The 21000-nt window shown below is 39.3% G+C and overlaps 1 protein-coding gene across 9 annotated transcripts in view; it reads right to left on the bottom strand.

The window, feature by feature from the left end:
* Positions 1-21000, bottom strand: part of TEX9 (testis expressed 9) — a 224665-nt gene that overhangs the window by 53713 nt on the left and 149952 nt on the right. For all 9 annotated transcript variants that reach the window (XM_082388153.1, XM_082388158.1, XM_082388157.1 and 6 more), the window contains 5 exons: positions 17804-17852; positions 16361-16443; positions 14283-14461; positions 11219-11301; positions 10624-10797 (listed from right to left, as the gene is read on the bottom strand). In XM_082388153.1, coding sequence (XP_082244279.1) covers positions 10624-10797; positions 11219-11301; positions 14283-14461; positions 16361-16443; positions 17804-17852 — 568 coding nt within the window. The remainder of the gene's footprint in view (positions 1-10623; positions 10798-11218; positions 11302-14282; positions 14462-16360; positions 16444-17803; positions 17853-21000) is intronic.

Here is a 21000-nt window from a genome sequence, read left to right as displayed (position 1 = left end):
AGTTTGACAGTTTCTTAAAAAGTTAAACATATACTCTCCATAATACTCAGAAGTTCTACTACTAGGTATTTAATCAACATCATGAATGATACTGAATGTGTCTACACAAAAACATGTATCTACACAAAAACTTGCACATGAAAATTCATAGTGGCTTTATTTTTTATAGTCCAAAGCTGGAAACAACTCAAATTCCCATCAACTGGTGAACAGATGAAATGTGTAAATCCATAAATAAATACCACTCAGCAATACAAGGGAATGAATCACAAAACAAGCAACAACACTGATGAATGTCAACAACATTATGCTGAAGAAGACAGATGCAAAGAAGTACATACTTAGGATTCCATCTATATGAAATTTTATAACAAGGAAAACAAATCTGTAGTAAAAGAATGCAAATCAGTGGCTGCCTGGGGCTATGATTAGAGATTGGGGATTTATGGGGTAGAGACACAAAGGAAATTTGGGGGAGTGATAGAAATTTTATCTTGATCATGGTGGTGGTAACAAGGATGTATTAATTTGTTAAAACTCAATGACCTGTACAATTAAGACAAGTATATTGTGTTGTATTTAAGTTATTCCTCAGTAAAGTTGATTTGTAAACAGAGATCAGTAATAGAAAAATAAAATCCAAAGCTGGAGTAAAATGTTTTCTGTTTTTATATTTTAAAAATGACTCCATCTGTTAGAATCAGCAGCTAAAATAAGTTAATATACATAACAATGTTTTAATAGTTGGTTTTTGCAGGTTTACAGAAGCAGCTCCTTAAGCTCTGTTTTGCATTTCTGTGAACTGTACACTAGACTTGTTTCTAGAGATATAAAAAATGAATTAGCAAGAAAGATTCAATCTTGAGTTTCACATAATCCAGGAGAGTTATGTTATGCCTCTCTGGCTGGTAGGTAGATAGGAATTCAAGCTGAGAAGCTCAGAGCCAGTGCAAATTTTCATAAAAATCTTCAGCTAGCCAATGTATCATAATGTCTTAGTACATTCACCGTGAACTAAAAGTTTCAAATATTAACTCTAAATAACGAGATTTTAGAACAGCTGTGTGTTTAAGTCTATTTAATTCTGGGGAGTTGGAGAAAGAGTCTACGTGATTTATAGAGTCAGATACACATAGTTTGAATCCTGCTCTGCCATTCCTGTTTGACCTTAGGCAATTTGCTTATCCTCTCAGACTCAGTTTCCCTTTTGTAAAATGTGTTTTACCTGGCAGGTAACACTCAAAAAATGTTAGTTCCTTTTCTGCCCAAATAAAAGTAGAGTTATAATCAATGTGGTCCTTTGAGAATATTAATCTTTTGACAGGGTACAGGATACCATGGATAAGAAAAAGAGAAAGGAGGCGGTAGAGAAGATAGCGGAAGAGTAAGACGCGGAGATCACCTTCCTTCCCACAGATACATTAGAAATACATCTACACGTGGAACTGCTCCTACAGAACACCCACTGAACGCTGGCAGAAAATGTCAGACCTCCCAAAAGGCAAGAAAATCCCCACATACTTGGGTAGGGTAAAAGAAAAAAGAAATAACAGAGACAAAAGAATAGGGATGGGACCTGCACCAGTGGGAGGGAGCCGTGAAGGAGGAAAGGTTTCCACGCACTAGGAAGCCCCTTCATGGGCGGAGACTGCGGGTGGCAGAGGGGGGAAGCTTCGGAGCCATGGAGGAGAGTGCAGCCACAGGGGTGCAGAGGGCAAAGCGGACAGACTCCCGCATGGAGGCTCGGCACCAAGCAGCACTCACCACCCTGAGAGGATTGTCTGCTCCCCTGCAGGGGTGGGCGGGGCTGGGAGCTGAGGCTCGGGCTTCGATCGGATCGCAGGGAGAGGACTGAGGCTGGTGGCATGAACACAGCCTGAAGGGGTTAGTGCACCACAGCTAGCCGGGAGGGAGTCCGGGAAAAAGTCTGCAGCTGCTGAAGAGGCAAGAGACTTTTTCTTCCCTCTTTGTTTCCTGGTGCGCGAGGAGAGGGGATTCAGAGCGCCGCCTAAACGAGCTCCAGAGACGGGCGCAAGCCGCGGCTATCAGCGCAGATCCCACAGCAACAGGGGTGCAGAGGAAAAAACGGAGATTCCTGCACAGAGGCTCGGCGCCGAGCAGCACTCAGCAGCCCGAGAGGCATGTCTGCTCACCCGCCAGGGCGGGCGGGGCGGGGAGCTGAGGCTCGGGCTTCGGTCGGATCGCAAGGAGAGGACTGGGGTTGGCGGCGTGAACATAGCCTGAAGGGGTTGGTGCACCACAGCTGGCTGGGAGGGAGACCAGGAAGAAGTCTGGACCTACCTAAGAGGCAAGAGACTTTTTCTTGCCTCTTTGTTTCGCGGCATGCAAGGAGAGGGGATTCAGAGTGCCGCCTAAACGAACTCCAGAGACGGTCGTGAGCCACGGCGATCAGCGCGGGCCCCAGAGACGGGCGTGAGACGCTAAGGCTGCTGCTGCCGCCACCATAAAGCCTGTGTGCGAGCACAGGTCACTCTCCACACTGCCCCTCCTGGGAGCCGGTGCAGCCCGCCACTGCCAGGGTCCCATGATCCGGGGACAACTTTCCCTGGAGAACGCATGGCGTGCCTCAGGCTGGTGCAACATCACGCAGGCCTCTGCCGCCGCAGGCTCGCCCCGCATCCTCCGTACCCCTCCCTCCCCCCGGCCTGAGTGAGCCAGAGCCCCCGAAGCAGCTGCTCCTTTAACCCCGTTCTGTCTGGGCAGGGAACAGACGCCCTCAGGCGACCTACACGCAGAGGCGGGTCCAAATCCAAAGCTGAACCCCGGGAGCTGTGCGAACAAAGAAGAGAAAGGGAAATCTCTCCCAGCAGCCTCAGAAGCAGCGGATTAAAACTCCACAAACAACTTGATGTGCCTGCATCTGTTGAATACCTGAATAGACAACGAATCATCCCAAATTCAGGAGGTAGACTTTGGGAGCAGGATATATTAATTTTTCCCTATTTCCTTTTTTTGTGAGTGTATATGTATATGCTTCTGGGTGAGATTTTGTCTGTATAGCTTTGCTTTATAATAGCTTTATTTTACTTCACTATATTATATCCTCTTTCTTTCTTTCTTTCTATTTTTTCTCCCGTTTACTCTGAGCCGTGTGGATGAAAGGCTCTTGGTGCTCCAGCCAGGCATCAGGGCTGTGCCTCTGAGGGGGGAGAGCCAACTTCAGGACACTGGTCCACAAGAGACCTCCCAGCTCCACATAATACCACACGGCAAAAATCTCTCAGAGATCTCCATCTCAACATCAAGACCCAGCTTCACTCAACGACCAGCAAGCTACAGTGCTGGACACCCTATGCCAAACAACTAGCAAGACAGGAACACAGCCCCATCCATTAGCATGGAGGCTGCCTAAAATCATAATAAGGCCACAGACACCCCAAAATACACCACCAGACGTGGACGTGCCCACCAGAAAGACAAGATCCAGCCTCATCCACCAGAACACAGGCACTAGTTCCCTCCACCAGGAAGCCTACACAACCCTCTGAACCAACCTTAGCCACTGGGGACAGATACCAAAAACAACGGGAACTACGAACATGCAGCCTGTGAAAAGGAGACCCCAAACACACTAAGATAAGCAAAATGAGAAGACAGAAAAACACACAGCAGAGGAAGGAGCAAGGTAAAAACCCACCAGACCTAACAAATGAAGAGGAAATAGGTAGTCTACCTGAAAAAGAATTCAGAATAATGATAGTAAGGATGATCCAAAAACTTGGAAATAGAATAGACAAAATGCAAGAAACATTTAACAAGGACGTAGAAGAACTAAAGAGGAAGCAAGCAATGATGAAAAACACAATAAATGAAATTAAAAATACTCTAGATGGGATCAACAGCAGAATAACTGAGGCAGAAGAACGGATAAGTGACCTGGAAGATAAAATGGTGGAAATAACTACTGCAGAGCAGGATAAAGAAAAAAGAATGAAAAGAACTGAGGACAGTCTCAGAGACCTCTGGGACAACATTAAACACACCAACATTCGAATTATAGGGGTCCCAGAAGAAGAAGAGAAAAAGAAAGGGACTGAGAAAATATTTGAAGAGATTATAGTTGAAAACTTCCCTAATATGGGAAAGGAAATAGTTAATCAAGTCCTGGAACCACAGAGAGTCCCATACAGGATAAATCCAAGGAGAAACATGCCAAGACACATATTAATCAAACTGTCAAAAATTAAATATAAAGAAAACATATTAAAAGCAGCAAGGGAAAAACAACAAATAACACACAAGGGAATCCCCATAAGGTTAACAGCTGATCTTTCAGCAGAAACTCTGCAAGCCAGAAGGGAGTGGCAGGATATACTTAAAGTGATGAAGGAGAAAAACCTACAACCAAGATTAATCTACCCAGCAAGGATCTCATTCAGATTTGATGGAGAAATTAAAACCTTTACAGACAAGCAAAAGCTGAGAGAGTTCAGCACCACCAAACCAGCTTTACAACAAATGCTAAAGGAACTTCTCTAGGCAAGAAACACAAGAGAAGGAAAACACCTAAAATAACAAACCCAAAACATTTAAGAAAATGGGAATAGGAACATACATATCGATAATTACCTTAAATATAAATGAATTAAATGCTCCCACCAAAAGACACAGACTGGCTGAATGGATACAAAAACAAGACCCATATATATGCTGTCTACAAGAGACCCACTTCAGACCTAGAGACACATACAGACTGAAAGTGAGGGGATGGAAAAAGATATTCCATGCAAATGGAAATCAAAAGAAAGCTGGAGTAGCAATTCTCATATCAGACAAAATAGACTTTAAAATAAAGACTATTACAAGAGACAAAGAAGGACACTATATAATGATCAAGGGATCGATCCAAGAGGAAGGTATAACAATTGTAAATATTTATGCACCCAACATAGGAGCACCTCAATACATAAGGCAAATACTAACAGCCATAAAAGGGGAAATTGACAGCATCACAATCATAGGAGGGGACTTTAACACCCCACTTTCACCAATGGACAGATCATCCAAAATGAAAATAAATAAGGAAACACAAGCTTTAAATGATACATTAAACAAGATGGACTTAATTGATACTTATAGGACATTCCACCCAAAAACAACAGAATACACTTTTTTCTCAAGTGCTCATGGAACATTCTCCAGGATAGATCATATCTTGGGTCAGAAATCAAGCCTTGGTAAATTTAAGAAAATTAAAATCGTATCAAGTATCTTTTCCAACCACAACGCTATGAGACTAGATATCAATTACAGGAAAAGATCTGTAAAAAATACAAACACATGGAGGCTACACAATACACTACTTAATAACGAAGTGATCACTGAAGAAATCAAAGGGGAAATCAAAAACTACCTAGAAACAAATGACAATGGAGACATGACGACCCAAAACCTACGGGACGCAGCAAAAGCAGTGCTAAGAGGGAAGTTTATAGCAATACAAGCCTACTTCAAGAAACAGGAAACATCTCGAATAAACAACGTAACCTTGCACCTGAAGCAATTAGAGAAAGAAGAACAAAAAAACCCCAAAGCTAGCAGAAGGAAAGAAATCATAAAGATCAGATCAGAAATAAATGAAAAAGAAATGAAGGAAACAACAGCAAAAATCAATGAAACTAAAAGCTGGTTCTTTGAGAAGATAAACAAAATTGATAAACCATTAGCCAGACTCATCAAGAGAAAAAGGGAGAAGACTCAAATCAATAGAATTAGAAATGAAAAAGGAGAAGTAACCACTGACACTGCAAAAATACAAAAGATCATGAGAGATTACTACAAGCAACTCTATGCCAATAAAATGGACAACCTGGAAGAAATGGACAGATTCTTAGAAATGCACAACCTGCCGAGACTGAACCAGGAAGAAATAGAAAATATGAACAGACCAATCACAAGCACTGAAATTGAAACTGTGATTAAAAACCTTCCAGCAAACAAAAGCCCAGGACGAGATGGCTTCACAGGTGAATTCTATCAAACATTTAGAGAAGAGCTAACACCTATCCTTCTCAAACTCTTCCAAAATATTGCAGAGGGAGGAACACTCCCAAACTCATTCTACGAGGCCACCATCACCCTGATACCAAAAACCAGACAAAGATGTCACAAAGAAAGAAAACTACAGGCCAATATCACTGATGAACATAGATGCAAAAATCCTCAACAAAATACTAGCAAACAGAATCCAACAGCACATTAAAAGGATCATACACCATGATCAAGTGGGGTTTATCCCAGGAATGCAAGGATTCTTCAATATATGCAAATCAATCAACGTGATACACCATATTAACAAATTGAAGGAGAAAAACCATATGATCATCTCAATAGATGCAGAGAAGCTTTCGACAAAATTCAACACCCATTTATGATAAAAGCCCTGCAGAAAGTAGGCATAGAGGGAACTTTCCTCATCATAATAATGGCCATATATGACAAACCCACAGCCAACATTGTCCTCAATGGTGAAAAACTGAAACCATTTCCACTAAGATAAGGAACAAGACAAGGTTGCCCACTCTCACCACTATTATTCAACATAGTTTTGGAAGTGTTAGCCACAGCAATCAGAGAAGACAAAGAAATAAAAGGAATCCAAATCAGAAAAGAAGAAGTAAAGCTGTCACTGTTTGCAGATGACATGATACTATACATAGAGAATCCTAAAGATGCTACCAGAAAACTACTAGAGCTAATCAATGAATTTGGTAAAGTAGCAGGATACAAAATTAATGCACAGAAATCTCTTGCATTTCTATACACTAACTATGAAAAATCTGAAAGTGAAATTAAGAAAACACTCCCATTTACCACTGCAACAAAAAGAATAAAATATCTAGGAATAAACCTACCTAAGGAGACAAAAGACCTGTATGCAGAAAATTACAAGACACTGATGAAAGAAATTAAAGATGATACAAATAGATGGAGAGATATACCATGTTCTTGGATTGGAAGAATCAACATTGTGAAAATGACTCTACTACCCAAAGCAATCTACAGATTCAATGCAATCCCTATCAAACTACCACTGGCATTTTTCACAGAACTAGAACAAAAAATTTCACAATTTGTATGGAAACACAAAAGACCCCGAATAGCCAAAGCAATCTTGAGAACGAAAAATGGATCTGGGGGAATCAGGCTCCCTGACTTCAGACTGTATTACAAAGCTACAGTAATCAAGACAGTTTGGTACTGGCGCACAAAAACAGAAATATAGATCAATGGAACAGGATAGAAAGCCCAGAGATAAACCCACGCACATATGGTCACCTTATCTTTGATAAAGGAGGCAAGCATATACAGTGGAGAAAAGACAGCCTCTTCAATAAGTGGTGCTGGGAAAATTGGACAGGTACATGTAAAAGTATGAAATTAGAACACTCCCTGACACCATGCACAAAAATAAACTCAAAATGGATTAAAGACCTAAGTGTAAGGCCAGACACTATCAAACTGTTAGAGGAAAACATAGGCAGAACACTCTATGACATAAATCACAGCAAGATTCTTTTTGACCCAGCTCCTAGAGAAATGGAAATAAAAACACAAATAAACAAATGGGACCTAATGAAACTTAAAAGCTTTTACACAGCAAAGGAAACCATAAACAAGACCAAAAGACAACCATCAGAATGGGAGAAGATATTTGCAAATGAAGCAACTGACAAAGGATTAATCTCCAAGATTTACAAGCAGCTCATGCAGCTCAATAACAAAAAAACGAACAACCCAATCCAAAAATGGGCAGAAGACCTAAATAGACATTTCTCCAAAGAAGATATACAGATTGGCAACAGACACATGAAAGAATGCTCAACATCATTAATCATTAGAGAAATGCAAGTCAAAACTACAATGAGATATCATCTCACACCGATCAGAATGGCCATCATCAAAAAATCTAGAAACAATAAATGCTGGAGAGGGTGTGGAGGAAAGGGAACACTCTTGCACTGTTGGTGGGAATGTAAATTGATACAGCCACTATGGAGAACAGTACGGAGGTTCCTTAAAAAACTACAAATAGAACTACCATATGACCCAGCAATCCCACTACTGGGCATATACCCTGAGAAAACCATAGTTCAAAAAGAGTCATGTACCAAAATGTTCATTGCAGCTCTATTTACAATAGCCAGGACATGGAAGCAACCTAAGTGTCCATCATCGGATGAATGGATAAAGAAGATGTGGCACATATATACAATGGAATATTACTCAGCCATAAAAAGAAATGAAATGGAGATATTTGTAATGAGGTGGATGGAGTTAGAGTCTGTCATACAGAGTGAAGTAAGTCAGAAAGAGAAAAACAAATACAGTATGCTAACACATATATATGGAATCTAAGGAAAAAAAAAAAAAGGACATGAAGAACCTAGTGGCAAGATGGGAATAAAGACACAAACCTACTAGAGAATAGACTTGAGGATATGGGGAGGGGGAGGGGTGAGATGTGACAAAGTGAGAGAGTGGCATGGACATATATACACTACCAAATGTAAAATAGATAGCTAGTGGGAAGCAGCCGCATAGCACAGGGAGATCAGCTCAGTGCTTTGTGACCACCTAGAGGGGTGGGATGGGGAGGGTGGGAGGGAGGGAGATCCAAGAGGGAAGAGATATGGGAACATATGTATATGTATAACTGATTCAGTTTGTTATAAAGCAGAAACTAACACACCATTGTAAAGCAATTATACTTCAATAAATGTTTAAAAAATATATATATACACTCTAAAAAAAGAAAAAAAAAAGAAAAAGAGAAAGGACATAAAATAACTAGTGAGAAGGATTCAGAAGTAAGATAATAATATCCTGAACCAAGAAGTAGCAATGGGAATTGAAAAGAAGAGATGAATGAAAACATTTAGAAGAAAGAAAACACAGGATTGGGTATCAGAGCCAAGAACAAGAAAAGAATCAAAGATGCAGGCAAGTTATGTGAACTACAGCAGTGACATGACCACAGCTTGGATGGATGATGACAAATGGTAAAGTGACAAATTAAAACAGTTGTTTCCCAGATATAACAGCTTGTTTTCTCTTAGACCACTTGCCTTTATTTCTTAGAGCAACAGAAACATAGTACAAACTATGTACGTAATTTTAAATTTCCTAGCAGTCACTTTAAGAAGAAATACGTAAAATAAATTTTATTACTATATTCACTTATCCCAGTATATCCAAAATATTATCATTTCAACATGTAACCATTAAAATATTAATGAGATTTTGCATCGTTTTTTGTATTTAATCTTCAAAATTTGATGTTGATTTACACTTACAGCACGTCACAAGTTGGACTAGCCACATATGAGTGGCTACCATTTTCGACAGCACAGGCTTAGACTATTAGATACTATAATTAATTTTTCTTTCCAGATGAGAAGGTCAACAAAATGTGGAATATCTATTCAATGTTACAGTCAACAACAAAAAGGAACAGACTACAACATGGATGAATCGCAAATGCATTATGCTAAGTGATCGGACTCAAGAAGCTACTATGTAATTCTATTCATGTGACATTCTGGAAAAGGCCAAAATATAAGAATCAAAAACAGATCAGTGGTTGCCTGAGGTTGGGAGTAGGGAGAGGACTTGACTAAATTCACAGAGAAATTTTTTGGTATGATGAAAGTGTTCTGTATCTCAATTATGGTGATGGCTATGTGACTATGCATTTGTCAAAATTCATAATAGAACCGTATACAGTCATCCCTCAGTATCCACAGGGGATTGGTACCACCAATCTAACGTGTGTTGGTAGGATGTGGAGAAATTGGAACCCTTATATACTGCTGGTAGAAATGTAAAAATGGTATAGCTGGTTTGGAAAACAGCCTGCAGTTCCTCAAAAGGTTAAATGTAAGATTATAATTTACCAATTCTACTCCTAGGTATATACCCAAGAAAAACAAAAACATATATCTACACAAAAACTTGTACATGAATGTTCACAGCAGCATTATTCAAAACAGCCCAAAAGTAGAAACAACCCAAATGTCCATCAACTGATAAACAGATAAATAAAATGTATTACATCCATATACTCTGTAAAAAAAGAATATTACTCTATAAAAAGCAATGGAGTGCTGATACATGCTACAATGTTGATGAACCCTAAAAACAATACTTAAAGTGAAAAATGTTGGTTACTAAGTATCACATACTGTATGATTCTACATATCCAGAAATGTCCAGAATAGGCAAATCTATCAAGACAGAAAATAAATGAGAAGTTGTCTAGGGCTGGAGGAGATTAGGGGAAGAGGGTAGAGGTACTAAGGCTACAGGGTATGGGGTGACTTTTTGGGTGATGAAAATATTCTAAACTTGATAGTGGTGATGGTTGCACAACTCTGTGAATACACTAAAAGCTACCAAATTGTATAAAGGGTGAGATGTATTGTTTGTGAATTATATCTCAATAAATCTGTTAAAAAATACTCTCCTAATAATGGGGGAAGAGTTTTTAGTATACACTAACAAAATAACTAAACAATGAAAAGTGGTATCTATGCAAACATGTAACTTATATGTTTTTGTGCATTTTGGCATTAGATTAGGAAAAAATAGCAAAATTATTACCCTTTCTACTGAAGACAACTGTTGCTGTAATCCATCACATTTTTTGCTTGCTTCTTCAAAAAGAGTTTTATACTTTTCTGTTTGAGACTGTTGCAAATTAATTGTCCGCTGCTGTCTCATACAATCTCCTTCAGAATTTTTCAGGTGAGACTTTAAATCCTGAATTTCATCCTCCTATAGTTATGAAATTATAGATTATATGGAAAAACATACATGATTTGGTATCAAAACATAAAGCAGAAAACATAAAGGAGCTTCGTATGATCTTTGATGAGATATTTATACCCATTTCACTAAGAAAAACGAATTACATTCTATTTTCATCCTCAAAATGCAAGTCAGGTGTTTTATTTGCGCTTAATAGCTTACACTTGTAAGTCTAATACAGAGCATTCTAATTGCTAGCAAGTATTTAAAATTCTTCAGCTCTGTGAAAATTCAACATCTCAGAATAAAGTTCAGTATTTAAATTTCTGAATTTAAAAGTTAACTGTGAATTATACTTCAATGAAGCTATTTTTAAAATAAAATTGAAAACTGCTCCTAAAATGACTGAATATTACAGCATTTATTCTGAAAGGTTTTAAAAACTTACCTTTTTATTGCATTCACATACAACATTATCCAATTCCTCCTGCATAACATGGAGTTTGGCCTTCAGAAATCTGATCTGTGCTTCTGTGTCAATTTAATAATAATATTTATTGTCTTTCACTGAATCTAAGATGCCATCACTTGTAAGACAGACTATTATTTTATGAGGGAAGAAAAGGCTCAAGATGGGAAGTCTAATAGGAGACCCCTGTTTGGGAACACTCAAGACACTACATACCCCTAATGTAGAGGTAAATGAAAAACCCATCCAACAGAAAGCAACTGTTACACTGGAACCAAGTAAAGAAAGAGGAAAAAAACAAAAACTTTTCCTGAGAATCGGAACCACAAGCCAAGTACTCACATAAGTTTGCAGACTGAATTCATACTTACCCAGGTGGTTCGAAACACCTCAAACAGAACTTAAAGTGGTCTCAGATCGGTAATGCCCCCAGGTGTTTGGCAGAAGCAAACACAGATCCTCTCTAGCAAAACTCAACTTCAATCCCAGCCATTGTAATTATAAAATGCCACTGACTGTAATACACATCCCAATTTCACAGATGTTAAAATGTAGTGATGTGTCTGAGAAGCAAAAAAATGCACTAACACCTTACTGCCGAAGCTTTCTCCCACAAACCCCTCACGAAGATCTACCTTTGGTATTTCATTGCTATCAAAAGTTCTTTATTCAATAATATCAGTAAATATCTGAGGGTTTTAGGCCTATAAAAGTAAATAAAGTAAAAACTGAACTTAGAACTCACTCATAATTCATTCAATCATTCATTAAAAAAATATACATCAGGACTTCCCTGGTGGCACAGTGGTTAAGAATCCGCCTGCCGATGCAGGGGACATGGGTTCGAGCCCTGGTCCGGGAAGATCCCACATGCCGTGGAGCAACTAAGCCCGTGCACAACTACTGAGCCTGTGCTCTAGAGCCTGTGAACCACAACTACTGAGCCCACGTGCCACAACTACTGAAGGCCACGTGCGTAGAGCCTGTGCTCCACAACGAGAGAAGCCACCACAATGAGAAGCCCACGCACCGCAACGAAGAGTAGCCCCCGCTCGCCGCCAACTAGAGAAAGATTGCGCCCAGAGGCAAAGATTGAACGCAGACAAAAATAAATAAATTAAAAAAAAAAAAAGATATACATCAAGTCTCTACCATGTTCCAGGCATAATACGGATATTATAAGACAAGGTTTGCCCTCATGGAACTTATCTTGAGTAAACATTCTGAATAGCCTCTGAAAGTCATTAGGACAAATTCCGCAGAGCACATAAATCTCCACACATACTTCCTGTTTCAAAGCTCTTCTTATGAAGTGTCCCCAGTGTTACATGGAGCCAATGAACAATGGTTGGCTCTAACCCCACCTAGCTTTTTCCAGCCTCAACTCTCCTTCTAGCTTCTCATGTAACTCCAGGTTAGCAGAGGACAGAAGGGAAATGATAAACTTAAAAGTGTGAAAAAAAAAAAAAAAAGTGTGAAGTTTGCAGTAGTTGGTCTCTAGGGGGAAAGAAGGAAGAAGCAATGGGAGAGCATGACTTTTCGCATCTCTTTTTCTCCCCAGCTCTAACCTCGGTAGTATCATCAAGGATTTGAGTGCTCTGTCTCTGTTGGTCCACAGCATTAACCTCCCCACCCATCCCACTCCAACTTTAGTCTTATAAAGCAGTCTGTGCTCCTAAACTACTTTTTTATTGTTTCCTCCCACACATAACCCAGCCATTCTAGGCAATCATGTGGAATAAGTGAAAACTCCCCTAAAAGGGGAGACACCTTGGCCAAAGATTCTGAAAAGGGAAGACAGGGATGCAAAGTGGCAGAGAGGTCATTCAGCATTAAGAAAAAAAGCAGTAATTTAAGGTAGTCTGTGCTGGTTCCCATACTGGGAGGAGGACCTTTGTTAACAAGGCTACGGGTGACTGAGAACTGAGGAACAGCCAACATCTGACCATTGCATCCCTGAAGGTATCTTAACAGAGGCATGAAGGTTAACTCTTTGCTTCACTTAACTTTGTTGCTAACAATTAGCCCCAGAAAGCTTGGATAGGTCAGTAAATGTAATAAATGCATAAATGAATTAATCTGCATTTATGACTAACTACCATGTAGCACAATAATCATTATACATGTAAATCATCGTGATTTTCACAGAATCAGAGAATTTTAATGGTAAACTTCATGATCATCAAATACAAATTGCCACATTTTCAAGTGAAGAAATTGCTATTACAGAGAGGCTAAAGCGGTTTGCCTGAACCTACAATTAATTATAGTTCAGCATTAACTATGTTCATATACACTCGACTCAACTGTCTTTTTTTAAATTTATAATAGCATAGGTGGCTCCTCATAAATTCAACAATTTTAGAGGCACTACTGGTAACTAACATGTTTTTGATGATCTAGACTATTATTTTCCTAGTGGTATGCAGAGAATGAATTTATAAGAAAGAAAATAATATTCATTAGAAAATTCATTATTTTACCTGATGCTACATCAATAATTCATTTATCCTTTAACATGTGTTGATTTAACACACAATAAAGAGAATCCAGTAACATTAAATGGAAGGAATTCAAAGAAAAATGGTTTTTAAAAATTTATTTCAATGTTTTAATGCTAAGCTATGGGGTATTTAACTTATTTGAAAAGTGGTCAGTGAAACCAATACCTGATAGTTTTTTTTTTTTTTCTTTTCTCTCTCTCTCTCTTTTTTTTTTTTAGCCACACCACACGGCTTGTGGGATCCTAGTTCCCCGACCTGGGATTGAACCCAAGGCCACGTCAGTAAAAGCACCAAGTCCTAACCACTGGACCACAAGGGAACTCCCCAGATAGTTCTTTTTAATTTTACTTTTTATAATGGAAAACATCAAACATATACAACAGTAGTGAGATGAGTTCAATGAAACTCTACTCACCCATCATCCATTTTCAACAATTATTGACTCAAAACTAATTTTATTTCATTAAACAAATGCAAGACATCACTAAGTTTTCTAAATAACTGTGATATAAGATAAAAATAAACAAAAAACAACCTACCTGTTCCAATGTCTTCACTAACACCACAAAAAATACCATCATCTATATAATCAGGTAAGCCTTCTTCTTCCAGTTGCCCTTCAATTTTGCTAATTGTTTTTGCAAGAGAAAAGTCTGAGAAATCCTCTGGAATGGCAACATCGTTGGCAGTTTGTACATCAGAGTATTTCAATTTTACTCTACAAAAAAACACATATAGGCACATTATATATTGTATACATATAATATAAAAAGGAGATATGACTCCCAGATATGACTTTTATCCAAATAAAAAAGCAGATCAAAATTATTATAAATTTTAAATTTATGATGAAATCTACAATTGATACTTTCAAGGACTATATTACAAGAGACTTAGTAGACTTTCAATCTTTATGAATCACACAACCACTGAGCTAGAGGAGGCTTTATGAGGCCACTTAGACATGGCCAGTGTAAAAAATTAATAAACAGAAGCCTCAATTAAACAGTCAGCGGACCAGAAGGGGGAGCTCTCACACCCTGAGACAACAGCAGAGCCCCGCGGTGTGAAGGAAGGCTCCTCTTCACTCCTGGCAACAAGTCAGGTAATGAAAAGCCTTTGTTTACTCTAGCCCTCCCAACTTCCTTTTTCTCTCTATAAAAGAGTCCTCCTCGCCGCCGTGCTGTGTGGGGACTTGCACGTGGCTCGCCATCGCTGCAGACCCTGAAGTGCAATATTCTGCTGATCCCGAATAAACCCATTTTTTTGCTGGAGAATTATTTGTTCTAGGTCAACACTCCCAAACAAGTGAACATCAAAACTAAGAGTACTGAACTTGGCCTCCTAGGTGAAATCCAGCCTGTGGCTTTTAATTTTACATGCTGCTGGAGTAGAACTGTACAATTTGATTATCACTCTAGTCATAATTCTGCAAACACTGAAGAATAATACCTCTTAAGAAAGAATTACAGAGTGAACAGTTCTTAGCTCAAACTCTTTTTTCCACCTAAAGAAACATATTTTAAGCAGGATCAAAGTTTACCAAAAAGTTGATTTTTTTTTTCTTTAATGAAGTAAGGGGAGAAATATGAAACGAAAGCCACTTCTAAAGGTGTTGAGGAATGGGCCAGGCCTAACCCATCAAGTTTGCTTCTGAAAGCCTTACTTTTAACTTTTTACTTACTTTAAAGCCTAACTTACTTTTAACACAGAAGCAAATGCTTTAGAATTCTTTTGGAAAAAGAACATTTTATTTAAAAAGTAAACTTGAAGTCTGAAAATAAGATAACCCTTTCCAGTTATATAGGTATGTACAGTACTTATGTATGTACAGTACTTATGTATGTAACATATGTTCTCTTCTATCAATTTTAGTTTTTTTCTTCCTTATCCTTTCACCCTATTTTTTTTGTCTCTTTTGTTCAAAAAACAAAAACTTTACTTAGCCAATTAAAAGACACAAGGATTAACAAAGATTTTTCTAGAATTATAATGCAATTATCAGTTTGGGTAAGCAATAGACATAAATTTAACAATTTACTGTGAATTAGAAGCTGGTTGGTACCATCCACTCCAGGTGTGACCCTCCTTTTCTAGAAAGTCTACTATCCTAAAGAACCTCGGGTCCCCTTTTTATGCTTAAAGTACTAAAAACAGTCTTGAATTCTTGAATTCTTTCTCACCAAAATAATAACAATAGGATGTAAATTATAACTATACTATAGTTTTATTGAGAGCATGCCAAAATCATTCTGTATCTCAACATAAAATACTGCATGGTGTTCAAAAAGTATAAGTCTATTTGAGAGAACTAGGCAGAGAAAGACATCTAGGTTCTAGTTTCCGATCTAAGAAAATATCTAGCTAAAAATAACATTTAAAAAATTTGAAATGTGGCAATTTTTCTTAAGAGAACAATACAAAATGTTCATTAACTGTTGCAAGACATTTCTGATTAGAAGATGTTTTAAATTATTAAATGTGGAGAAGAAATACAGAGTACAATTTTGTATATTTTGGGTATAAAAAGATCTGGAGAAACAGAACTTATTAAGAACAATGATAGTATAAATTATAAAATTAAAAAAAAAGTAATACTGTAAAAACTGTACTATACCTTGAATTTGATTTCCTTCCTTTACTTGCAGAGTGTAATTTGTTTTGAACTTTGCTTATTGGATCAACGTTTTTGGTCTTTGGCTACATGAAAAGAATTTAAATGATTAATTAATTAGACTCTAATCACTTGCCAAGGAAGGAAATTGTGTAATACACAGAATTGCTAGATTGCTACACAGAAGAATTCCTATTTTCAGAGAATTAATCAAGTTATATTTTAAGGAATCCAAAATTGTATACCTGGAAAAGACCTAGTTATTACTAGGACCAAGAGATTTAAAGATAAGAAAATGAGTTCCAAAGATTCAAGGATATTCAACTAGTTAGCGGAATGTTAAACTGGATGTTCTGATTCACAGAATTTAATTCTCCTCACCGATTATTCTTCAGATAGGCCTCCACGTATACTATTCCTTAGGTCTAGATTCCCATGATAGGGAATTTGTACATCCCAGTGTGCCCAGCAGCTGGAATAGTGATCTCTACACACTGTAAATATTTAAATGAATAAATAAACCTTCCCAATCACCTTCTTTGTATATGAACACTTTTCTTTTTCAGATCGTCTATCTAGTAAATTTGGGCTTTGGAGAGAAAACTTAATTTCACTTAGAATTTTTCCAATGTATCTCCAAATTGTTCAGTGAAATTATGAGACAAAAAAGGATTCAATTCATTTTATGAGCAACATTTCATAAAGACATCCCTTCTGAATATCAAGGCTAATATTCTATTTCTAGCTGTTACTGGAAGGCATGCTGTGGGCCCTGGGACCTGCTCCCTTCAAGCTAGTGGGAGGCTGGTGGGACTGGTTGCCTCTACCCCCTAGGCCAGTGCACTGTCACAGGGTAGAGGCGACCAGTGGTGGGGGAAGGGTGCCCAGCCAGAATCAGCTGGAGTGCACTGGGTGAGCATCCTGGGTTTTGTAGACAACAGGCAAGCCCGGCAAATATGAAAGCATCTTCCAGGGCAGCGCGGGAAGCAGGCAGGTTGGGGCTGAAGTGCCCACAAGGGGAGCACGGAGAAGCCCAAGGAAAGGGGGTAGGAAGGACGGAGAGGAGGCCGCTTGTGGGGTAGCAGGGATACACACCCAGCTTCGTGAGCCCAAGGGGTGGGGTGCTTCTGGGGTTTGGGTTTCTTTTTCAGAGGGGCCGAGGCCAGCAGAGCTGGCCTGGGGAGCTCTTTGGGGGAGGGCCTGCCTGCCCACCTCATCCTTCTTTCCAGAAATGTTGCAGGAGTGACATGTGCCAGCTGCCCACTCACAGGCAGGGGCCCTGGAGTTCTTGTGGCTCAGGAAAAGCATTTTAAAGAAAACACCCCCTACCCTACCCGCAATAAACACAATAAAAGTGAGAATAATAAATACAAAAAGAGAAAAATCTAAAAAACAACCTAAATTCTACAGAATATAATCACATTCACATAAAGTTTGATTTCATACCTTAGTTTCTGAACGTAAATGAACTGTCCCTTCAGACAATAATGGACATCTACAGATAAAAAGTAAACACCATATATTAATAATAAATGATGCTAAACCGAGACATATTAAAACTAATTGTTAATTAATTAATTGTAGTTTGGATCTCAGTGAAATTACATACCATCTGTAAGTCCTTAGGCAATCTACTGAACTTCTCTAAGCTTCAGTTTCCTCATTTTTTAAAATGAGGACAGTAATATTTATTTCAAAATAATACTTTGAGAATTAAATAAGATAAAATAGGTAAAAGGTTTACATTGTGTCTGACTGGTATAAGCTTCCAATTATTAGTATTTTATAACTTACCTTATTCTTCAAATTATAGATTTCTAATACTTACACGTAAAAAGATATTATATAATAACAGATCCACATACACTATCCAAGAAAAATGGCATTCTCCCGATTTCAAGCTATTATACAAAGCTATAGTAATCAAAACAGTATGGTATTGGCATGAAAACAGACACATAGATCAATGCAGCAGAATACAGAGCCCAGAAATAAACTCACTCATATAAGCTCAATTAATTTATGACAAAGGAGCTAAGAATATACAATGGGGAAAGGATAGTTTCTTCAATAAATGGTGCTGGGAAAAATGGATAGCCACATGTAAAAAAAAGAAAATGGACTGTTATCTTATATCATACATAAAAATAAACTCAAATGGATTAAACATTTGAATGTAAAACCTGAAACCATAAAGCTCCTAAAAGAAAAATATAGGTGGCTAGCTCCTCGACATCAGTCTTAGTGATTATTTTTTTGGATTTGACACCAAAACCAAAGGCAACAAAAGCAAAAATAATACATGGGACTACATCAAACTAAAAAGCTTCTGCACAGCAAAGGAAAGCATCAACAAGACTAAAGGTAATTTACTGAATGGGACAAAATATTTGCAAATCATGTATCTGATACAGGGTTACTATCAAAAATATATTTTAAAAATCTCATAAAAGTCAATTAAAAAAAAAAAACCAACAAACAATTGGATTTAAAAATGGGCAAAAGTGAAACAGACATTTTCCCAAGAGGACAAATAGATTGCCAACAGATGCATGAGAAGAAGCTCAACATCACTAATCATCAGGGAAATGTAAATCAAAACAACAATGAGCTATCACCTCACACCTGTAAGAATGGCTATTATCAAAAGATAAGAGATAACAAATGCTAGCAAGGCTGTGGAGAAAAGGGAACCCTTGCACACTGTTGGTGGGAACATAATTTGGTACACCCTCTATGGAAAACAGTATGGAGGTTCCTCAAAAATTAAAAACAGAGGGGGGAGGAGTCAAGATGGTGGTGTGGAAAGACACAAAGTTAGTGTCTCCCCACAACTAGGGCACCTGCCGGCTGCTGGTGGGGAACTCTGACCTCCGAGGAGATGGGAGGAACCCCAGAGTGAACCAGTAGGACGTAGGGGGACCGAGGTGGGAGGAGAAGTGGAGGCCAGACAAGATCGATGCCCCTGAGGCCAGGGAGATCACGAGAAGCAGGTGGGAGGAACTCCCCGGGAAGAGGAAGAGCGGGAGAGGAGTGGAGGGCGATCACCTGGCCCACTCAGGCCAGGGAGGCTGCTGAGCTCCCAGGCCGATCTCCTGCCCTCCAAGCCCCCTCCAGGCTGCATGGGTCCTTGTGGGCATAGGAGGAAGGCCAGGGAGATCAGGAGAGGCAGGTGGGAGGGGCCCTGTGGGAGGCACCCTGCAGGAGGAGCAGGAGAGTAGCCGATGGCGTTTGCCTCACCCACTTGGGCCCAGGACGCCTGCTGAGCTCCCAGGTCAATCTCCTGCCCTCCAAAGCCCCCATCCAGGTCACGTGGGTCTTGGGGGCATAGGAAGGAGGCCAAGGGGAGAACAGGAGAGGCAGGTGGGAGGGGTCCTCCCAGACCCCAGACTGGAGGAGCAGGAGAGGAGAGGCGGCTGTTTGGGCTGCTCAATCAAGCCCAGGAAGCCTGCTGGGCTCCCAGATGCGGTCCCCTGCCCTCTGAGACCAGGGGTGGGGGTCATGCCTGGGCCCCTTCTGTTCCTTGAATCTAAGCCCCACCCCACCCCCAAAGCCCCCAGAGCCTTTTCCAGCCCTGTGGGTCCTGAGCATTGGCCCCGCCCACTGCCCAAACCTCACCCTTGCTTAGGCCCTGCTCTCCACAGCTAAGGCCTTCCCCCCCACCTTTTTTTTTTCTTCTTTTCCCTCCTCCTCTTTTTACTATTGTGGTACTGATGTACCTTCTGGTTGTTGATTCATTTACTTATATTTTTTTATATTCTTCCTAACATATCTGTTAGTTTCCTAGTCTGATTTTATTTTTTATTTTGTTATTGTTCTCTTTTTTCATTTCTGCCCCAGGTGGCTTGCGGGATCTCGGTTCATGAGCCTGGGGTCAGTCCGAAGCTCCTGCGGAGGGAGCTCTGAGTCCAAACCACTGCACACTAACAGAGAACCTCAGACCCCAGGGAACACTGATCCGAGTGAGGTCTCTTGGAGTTCATCATCTCAACATCAAGACCCAGCTCTACCCAACAGCCTACAAACTCCAGAGTTGGAAGCCTCAGGCCAAACAACCAGTAAGACAGAAAAACAATCCCACTCATAAAAAAAAAAAAAAAGAAAAAGGGACAGCAAAAAATATCACACAGATGAAGGAGCAAGGTAAAAACCTACAAGGCCAAATAAATGAAGAGGAAATAGGCAATTTACATGAAAAAGAATTCAGAGTAATGACAGTAAAGATGATCCAGAATCTCAGAAATAGAACGGAGGCATGGCCTGAGAAAATACAAGAAATGTTTAACAAAGATCCAGAAGAACTAAAGAACAAACAAAGAGAGATGAACAACACGATAACTGAAATGAAAAATACACTAGAAGGAATCAAAAACAGAATAACTGAGGCAGAAGAATGAAGAAGACAAAATGGTGGAAATAACTGCTGAGGAGCAGAATAAAGAAATAAGAATGAAAACAATGGAAGACAATCTCAGAGACCTCTGGGACGACACTAAACACACCAACATTTGAATTATAGTTGTCCCAGAAGAAGAGAAAAAGAAAGGGTCTGAGAAAATATTTGAAGAGATTATAGTTGAAAAATTCCCAAACATGGGAAAGGAAATAGTCACCCAAGTCCGGGAAGCACAGAGAGTCCCATA

Source organism: Balaenoptera borealis (genome assembly GCF_965194805.1).
Source record: "Balaenoptera borealis genome assembly, chromosome: 3".
Taxonomy (NCBI): Eukaryota; Metazoa; Chordata; class Mammalia; order Artiodactyla; family Balaenopteridae; genus Balaenoptera; species Balaenoptera borealis.
Note: the sequence above shows the minus strand (reverse complement) of the source record. Positions and strands in the feature narration are given on the sequence as shown.